This window comes from Watersipora subatra, chromosome 10 (assembly GCF_963576615.1).
Source record: "Watersipora subatra chromosome 10, tzWatSuba1.1, whole genome shotgun sequence".
NCBI classification, from domain to species: Eukaryota; Metazoa; Bryozoa; class Gymnolaemata; order Cheilostomatida; family Watersiporidae; genus Watersipora; species Watersipora subatra.
The window spans coordinates 40844399-40853674 of NC_088717.1; the positions used below are offsets into that span (position 1 = coordinate 40844399).

At 36.1% G+C, this 9276-nt stretch overlaps 1 protein-coding gene across 1 annotated transcript in view; it reads left to right on the forward strand.

Moving 5' to 3' along the window:
* The window catches only part of LOC137405964 (uncharacterized), a 36966-nt gene extending 29698 nt beyond the window's left edge, over window positions 1-7268 (forward strand). The window contains exons 12-13 of the mRNA XM_068092450.1: window positions 899-1056; window positions 6348-7268. Of these exons, the coding sequence (XP_067948551.1) occupies window positions 899-1056; window positions 6348-6899 (710 nt within the window). The 3' untranslated portion in view covers window positions 6900-7268. The remainder of the gene's footprint in view (window positions 1-898; window positions 1057-6347) is intronic.
* The last annotated feature ends 2008 nt before the right edge of the window (window positions 7269-9276 follow it).

Below are 9276 nucleotides of genomic sequence, written 5' to 3' on the forward strand. Positions count from 1 at the left end.
AATGAAATAAGCTCAGAGAAATAAACTGATTTCAATCTACGGCGGTTTCGTGATGGTGGCGATGAACTGTTCCTTTTTGAGCTTTTAAGAGCTTGTAATGACATTTCCACACATTTTGCACCTACAGCACAGCAGAGTAAGACATAGTGAATCTTTTGATACCAAATAACTGTAATGTGAATTTTGTTGCAAGTCAACCTTGTGGTACATTTACTTATTCAACAGCTGTGTAGTCTTACTGGTATACCATGGAAAGGTAGGATAACTCATCAGATGAAACACCTCTAACAATATTAGGCATCTCAGACAGCTTGAATCACTCTGTAGTCGACAACAATAGAGTATTTTTATTTGTATTCCATCGACTATTTTGCATTTACTCACCTTGTCTGTCAATTTTTGAAGGAATAACATACATAAAATTGAAATGCGTCAAGAATGCTTACTTCAAATAATTTTCACACAAGTATAAAATGTACTCATACCACCTAAAAGGAAATGAAAAAAAAAAATCTTACGGGAATATTCTGGAAAACTTAACAGTTTTTTTTGTTGCTCAGATCATATTTTCTTGCATTCATATATGAAAAGGTGAACATATTCACACTTGCTGACAGGTTAATGTTGTGACACTGTAGATACACTTGCTGACAGGTTAGTGTTGTGACACTGAAGATACACTTGCTGACGGGTTAGTTTTGTGACATTTTTAAAGACACTCGCTGACAGGTTAGTGTTGTGATACTGTAGATACACTTGCTGACAGGTTATTGTTGTGACACTGTAGATACACCCGCTGACAGGTTAGTGTTGTGACATTGTAGATACACTTGCTGACAGATTAGTGTTGTGACACTGTAGATACACTTGCTGACAGGTTAGTGTTGTGACACTGTAGAGCAAGAAACGCTTCCCCATTCCGACCTCGCATTACTAGCAGAGTATGCGTCTGGCCAACTGACCAATAAGCTTGCAGAAGCCATTTCTGGGCAGCAGATGAAATGTAACGTTTTGCTGCCTCTAAACTACACGAATGTGCACATCACTTCACGCATGGTACGTGTGTAAATGACGGCGCAGTCTTGTACTAAATATTATGATAATGATTGTTTCATTGGTTTGATATTAGTAATGTTTGGAGCCGAGGCTAACGGCACTAGTCACCTTCAATGCTGGCCCAGATCAATGCCTACAAAATCAAATTGTATCAGTTTAAATTTAATGTTGCTTGTGTTCCATTTTTAGTTTTGCATTAGCGGTTGCTTTTTGTTAATTCTCTGATGTGCCATAACAAAATTAATTTAAAGTAATTTGTAAAATTGTTAAAAGATAATTGAGACTGTTATTTCTCTCAAAAGAAATAAACTTTTTTCGCTGCTAATAATAGTGGAGCAGCAGCCTACCATAAAGTGCTCAAAAAAAGTGATTTATTTTATATTAGGATGGACAATATGCTGAAATAATGTTCTAGACCAGAATTTTATGCTGATTCTGAATATCTAGTTTCTACACTTCTAAACTGGCCACCAGACTAATTATAATGTATTACGTGATACAATAAATTAATAATATAATTTTTATAATTTACAAGTTCGACCAGTACAGAGCGGGACTGTGATACATCAAACTAGATCCAAATTTGTAGCTGATTTCAAATATCATATAATGAGATTTCAAAAACGCATGGATTTGAATTTATATTACATAATATTATTATGTAAGTTATATGCATAACTTGAAGTATGTATTAAATATAATTGTGAATACCACTCAATTCCATGTGTTTTTGGACCAAAAATTGGAGCTTGTTCTGAGTATGTAATTGACAATTCTCTCAACTGGCCACAACATTTTCATAATGTATTATGTAATACATGAATTTAATGATATAATTTCAAATTTCGCCAGTTTATCATTTTGGAAAGGCAAAGAGGTTGCAATAAATCAATCAAGATCGGAATTTGTAGCATATTTCAGATTTAATATTTATATCTTTCCAAGTTGCATAGAGTTTAACATATACACAATATTATATAACCATTTATTTGGATGAACATCCTGTCTTACATCGACATAACATGTCTTTCATCCCACCAGAAGGCGATGGGTCTGTGTCATCCATGTGATTTTGAGATTTCCATTATACAAAGTCCAGCCATGATTAGTGGGTAGGGGTGGATCAATTGTTGGCTGCACAGCTCTACGCCATATGGCTGCTTGGTAACCAGCTCTCATTACATGCAGCCTCAATTCATCTTGGGTTGGAGGAAGGTTAGCTTGGGAAATCCTTGAGGGAGAGCAATAAACCAAATATCTTGCTTCATTGACCTTTTCAGCTGTGTCAATATTATAAAGTCTGCATATGAGTTTCTCTATAGAGTGCTGAGTATCATCATCTACCTCAAACTCTAAGCCCAAAGAGCTTAATACGTTGATGAACTCAGGGTTCTGATTGAGCAAATTCAGAAAGGATTTCTTTCCCTTTGAATAAAATGCGCTGATACTATCACAACCGCTGAGTGCATGTAGACCCAGAAGTGCCTGGCAGTAGGGCGGGGTTAGAATACCTGATACATTTCCGATGTGTATGCATCGCATTTGTTCTTTCTTCCCACAGAAGTAGTACAATTGATCTGATGGAAGCTCATGTACGCAAGATATACGAATCATAAACACATCTGTATCTTGACACTTTATCATCACCGTACAGTTCGATCCTTTGTCTTCCATGATGGACATTATATGTGCTATCATTCTTGTGTCAGCTTCCTCATGATCTGATGCTAGACTCACTATATTTTTGTTACTGGTTTTCCCATCAATTTGAAAACTGATTTTGTTGCACTTGGAAGAAAATGCTATGTATACATCAAGATCCTGTTTGATCTGTGCACTGCTCCACTCCTTACTCAAGAATGGCATAAAGTATTTCCGGTACGTTTCATTGTATGGATCTGATTCTCTGAAAGCATCAATATAAAAAGCAATGAAAAACTTTCACCAATGACCACAAAAAGCCCAGAGTAATCAGTCTATTTGGCAAGGTAATGTGCCATTGCTAGATAGCTCTATTCTAAGATAATATAAGATATACAGTATATGTTCAAGTTAGATTGATTGCAGACAAACAAAATGGCTTACCTTTGTACGGCTGGCTGTGTTGTCCTAGTGTCTTGGCGGGTGAATTCTCTGAAACATACTTTGTGGTATCTCGCTTCCATAGCTACCAAATCAGGGTCCTGACCAATTAAATCCAATACCTTTTGTCCATCTGGCCGTCTTCTGGCGGAGTCAATCAGCAATCCTATAAAAAAGTGAATGCCAAAAATTTATGTTGTTTGGTTACTTTGGAAGTAATAGAGGGCTGAGTAGGTCGTCATAATTATGCAGCTTATTAGTAACAAGACTTGATGCATCACCTGCTGTCAAGGTTTGTGCTTTGACTAGCGTATCTCTTACAGTTTTCTTTCCCGATTTCTTCAACCATTTATCTTCTGACGTATGATGTACAACTGAGGTAAAAGAGGACCTGTTCCTCTAACAGTGCCAAATGACCTTGTTCTTTTTGTGGTTGTCTAGAATAAACCCATGACACAAATAATCAGTCATTGTAACAGTGCATGACTATAACATGGACGGATGTCACCAACATACCTGCCAACTCTCACGCATTGGGCGTGAGACTCACGCAATCACCCCAAAAAAAAATGAAAATACGTGAGATTTTTGCCCCAATTTCCACAATTTTACACATACTATCATTGATACATCAATTGCCCCAAAACCAAATCTCACGCATTGCCCCACTCTTGGGTTGGCAGGCCTGGTCACCAAACACCATGTAGACTTTCAAATAAGTTAACACAAATGAGGCACAAATGACATTGCTCTGCTCTTACTAAACTTGTAAAACAATATGAACATAGAGATTTATTAATGATAAATATATAATTTATGTGTATCACAATGGCAATAAAAACAATGAGGAGCAACACTATTCAGTGCCCAGTGGTGAAATGGATTGACACCACAGTACCCACCTCTTCAGAGCTGACAGTATCCTCTGCTGATTTTCTCTTCGTATGTCTGGCCTCAGCTCTTTCCAAGAGTAACTTATTGCAGTATTTTTTGTGGCATGCATAGTGACAGACAAGGTTTGTGTGTGAGTCATGTTCAAGAATGTTTACTGCAATTACTATGTTAAGTTCATCATCCAACTCAGTTCACTTCTGTGTGTACCCCTGAGCAGTTTTTCACTGCTGTGCTGTGACTCTAACCAAGGTTTCCTCACAATTTTTCCAAACAATGGAAGACACACTCCTTATCCTCCATGCTTTTTTAACTCTTAAATGTGAAAACTTGACTCGTAGCAGTAATTTCAAACGGAAAAATACCAATTTTCCGAAATTTTAGGAGTTGTCCTCCCTCAAAATAAAATCGTCCTAGAACTTCTAAATGTGACCAGTTATAGGTGTAGAAACTATATCATTGAACTCGGCATAAAATTCTGGCCAAGAATCTGATCTTACTTTATTCTCCATAGTTATATAAATAAGAGTGAAAGATAGCTCTGGGCTGCTTCTCCACTATAAGCTATAGGAGAAATTCCTAAAATACCAGAGACCAGCCTATTAATGAACTAATAGAAGTGAATGTGACCATCCTCAGTCTATGCTTGGGTACCAGACTTGTACTACGCATAGATCGTCAGATAACTCTATATCAGTGTCAATATGTAATGTCCACTCTAAAAGTCTGCTTTCCTGTGTGGATATAATTGGAAGGATCTGTGAAATTAGTGTAAGCCGCCGTAGATTGGAATCTCTTTATTTCTCTGACATAGTCATGAAATTTGGTTATCGTCTTGTTACGTGGTGTTCTCCCGTGAATTGAAAGGGCAATGAAAAGTTCAATATAAAACTTATCGTAGCACTAGTTTATGACAAACACTTCGGGTTTTACCGAAGACCCCGTATCAAATATAGATGCTCACTACTTTACAGTTTTGTTTCGGTTTGGTCTAATCGGCAAGTCGTAATCTGATCATGTGACCCAATACTTCGCAAATATTTTCCGCAGCACTTTTCGATTATCACAAATGACCAACAGGCTCGTCATGATTATCAAACAAGGATATGTACTCCTTCAAGCTAAGGCTAAAAAATTAAACGAATTTTTACTGTAAGTTATAAGATATCACTGCTAAAAGTGACAGCATTAAAATGATGATGAAACAGACGCGTAAGAACAATAGACATGGTTTTATTGAATGCGTTAGGTATATTTGTGAAATATTTCGACGAATAAGGTTGCACGAAAGTGTAAACAGAAACCATCTAACACAGCTACGTCACATTTGAGCCGTTTTGGAAAGAGAATCCAAACTACGGCGGTCTCATGTGGCTGCGATTACATGTTCGTTTTTGCGCTTTTAAGAGCTTGTAATCACATTCCCACATATTTTGCACCTACAACACAACAGAGTAATCCATGGTGAATCTTTTCATATCAAATAACTGTAATGTGAATTTTGTTGCAAGTCAACCTTTAACGATAATTAAAGATTACGTATTACAATTGATGTCACAGCCTTTTCTATCAATTTGAAGCAGTTTTCGATAGCTAAATTCATTGACCGATGGCTCAAAATAGTTGCACCGATAGTTGAATAGTTGCACCAGACGTCACCACTCGTTAGACTGAATGCTAGTAGAAGATCTACCTACAACTATTGTTAACACTTTTCAATCTTGGTTGTACGTGTCGTACTGATTGGATTTATACCGTTTTGCTGGGAACTTTTATTATTTTGCGATTCGACTTCTATCAACAGTATGAAGTTTGTATTTGCAGTTTGATCCTGACTTGTGTGTGATATGTTGATATATATAATATATATATCAAAATATATTATATTTATATTGTATATATATATGTTGATATATATATATATAAATATATATATATATACCCCTTGTTAACATAAACAATTTAGCTGAATGTGTTTCGCTAAAACAACCACCAGCTAATGATAGCTACTAAATGTGTAAAATAAGCAGAAACACTGCCAATCGCATGTAAATCTAACACGATAAACAATGCTGTTGATTTACAGCATTGTAAAACAGGTTTGGCAATTACTTATTATTTTTTGGTTTTCAGCATGAATAAATGGCAATCACATATTATCTCTTCTGATTGCATGTAACAAACATGGAACAACTGGCATAGATCATTTTGAGCCTAGGAAAGTGGGCGAATGTTGGCTTGCAAGCCAGTCTTTGTATCCTAATGCGTTGTATGTATTGTTAGTAAATAGCAAACTGTCATACATTTTACTTCTGTAGGTTGGAGAGTATATGGTATCCATGACTATCAACTTTCCATCTCCACACAAAGATTATATCGAGTCCTTTCTTGTGGGTATTTTATACAGTCCAGTCAAGTTTAGTTCAACTTTTGTTAAACTTTTAGCCTTTGAACGCAGGTCCACATATAGCGTGTATCGGGGGTGTGGCGATGGTCCCTCTACTGAGTCATTATGTATATGTCAGCCTACTGTTTACTTTTATAACATTGCCAGCAATTGGCTGAGTGACTCTACTTCAAAGGGCCTCCTTACCAATCGAAGAGAATCTCAAAGACTCAACTCGTGTATATATTTAGTCTGGAATCATGTGAGTAATGAGGGAAGGAGTCTCTACTCCCTCAATGTTTGTTCTGGCGTGACATATTCCCTGAGTGTAGAGGTGATAGAAGAAGAGGCTATTTTTTACTCAACTATTCCAAGTGAGGGGTGGCGTCTTAAGCCTCTCAGTGTTCAGTTTATACTCATTGCTAAATTCCTCGGAAAACCCGAGAAAGATGCAGTGTTTCATTTTTCATCAGTGGCTATTTGATTCATGCTGTATGGCCTTTTCCAAAGCATAGAATGTATGTCCTCTTCTTGATATATCTATTGATTCTCATTTTCATAGCCAATACAGTCAGCATTTATATACTTCTCTATTCTGATGGTATCATCAAGGATTTTAGCAAGGCTGAGCCTCTATACAATATGTACAATTGAGATTGAATATTTTAACCTGTACAGTACATAAAGTCAAATTTTGGATTTGTACTTCTTTACATGTACATAGATGCACTTGTATGGCCAGTATGGCCTGGTTATTCGGATTGTTTCGTTGAATACAAGTGCCAAACACTTTCATAGCCGTTGCAAAACTACTGAGATTTGCATGCAAGTGTTGTTTACAAGATATTATGATAAACATGGAAATACACACATGAACTGTATGCGCTGTCCATGGGTGTCTGTATGAGCTGTATTAACTACTAGTGATGCATGTGTATATATATATATACATATGCATGTATATATATACATGCATATGTATATACATATACATGCATATGTATATACACATGTATATATAATATGTGTATATATATATATATATATATATATATATAATGGTTTTCTCACCCCAGTTAACCCACAGGGGTGCTAATTTCTGCTCTAACTCGGATATCCTACCAGAGACCTGGGAGTTAGAGCTTTCGCCACAAGATCTTAGCTGTTCCCAATAGCGCACTTTTCTGTAACTCACTTGAGTTGATTGCTGTCGGTATCTGGGCAAGCCACATTTTATGCGCAGGTGTTATTGCGCCCAGTGTCCCAATATAAATATATGTATATATACGCATATACATGAATTACTAGTCTTCTACATGCATATATATATAGTTTTTTTCTCAAAGTACTGTACTTTTCGAACTATTTACCGCACCCTTATATAAGCTGCATCTGCTTTATTTTAAAAAAACAATAATAAAACAATTTACATAGGCCGCACCTTTTGTTTAGGTCGCAGAACTCATGACGGCGCTTTTTAACAGGGCAACAACTTTGCTGGTTAATACGGAGCAGTGCAGCTAGGAACTGTTCCGTATTAACTGACGCTTTTTAACCCCATGCCTAATGGAACAGTACCGTTAGGCATTGTTTCGTTTTTTCTTTCACCACTAGTGGCTCACTAACTAGAGATTCCTGTTAATGCGCCCTAGCGGTGAAAAAAACCAACAGAATAGCCGCAGCCTCTAAATAAGCCGCATGGTTCAAAACATTGGAAAAAAGTAGCGGTTAATAGTCCGAAAAGAACGGTATGTGTGTGGATCAATCTGTCGGTCATTTCGGCTATAGCGCAGGCTGATTATTTTACCAATGCGGCCATGCCTTACGATGCCCCTTTTAAGAAACATTTTTCATAAGGTTCAACTACTATATCTGAGGTCAAGGCCAACTCTTCTAACGCGGACAATTATATCAACTCTGTATCTTCGTATTCAAAGTTTTAGTCGATAGCTTCTGGTAAAACAGTAACCTTTTTTATACACACGCAGTTTTATGCAAGAATTATTATTAATTCTACTTATTCACGGTTTTTATTTTGTTTTCTCACTTTGTATTAATTGTATCATTACCGAATCATCTTTCATTGTAATCGTAGCAAACCCGACTTATTTTAGCTTTTAATTGTTAATTATTTCACATTTACATTTAAACCCTTTTATAGTCATTTTATTCATTTATTTGATCTGCATAAAACATATTCCTCATGATATGAAGTTTAAACGTTCTTCGACAAAGTCTGAAAACCTTTACAGTTGTTTTTATTTTCTCTCTTAATTTATTTTAATTACACAAAACACTTTTCTCATGATATGTAGTTTGAAAGTTACAATGGCAAATGTTGTTATATATTAAATACAAATCAATTTTTTGGCCCGAGACTTTTTTATTAACCGGGCAACGCCAAATAGCACAGCTGGTATAAATAATTATATATACACATGCTTGTATGTCTACATATATATTTCTCAAAGTATGTCCGTATGTATGCATTCCGGCTATAGCTATTAAAATTTTGGAATAAAGAATTATTATTAATTTTACTTATTCAGGGTTTTTATTTTGTTTTCTCATTTCGTATTAATTGTATCATTACCGAATCATCTTTCATTGTAATCGTAGCAACAACAAAAAATTTATCCATACCGAAGAAGATTTGATCTCAGACCCTACCATTCACCAGTCAGATGCCCTACTCAATAGGCCACAGAGAATGAGTTAATAGCTAGTGATATAAGTCGCTATATGGGAGCACATACTCAACGGCTTTGCATACCACACAGGGTGATTGCATAAGTAAGTGATTGTCATTAGTTAGCTGACTAAAATTTTCCATTGACAATCTGCCAGGCTAATAGCAAGTG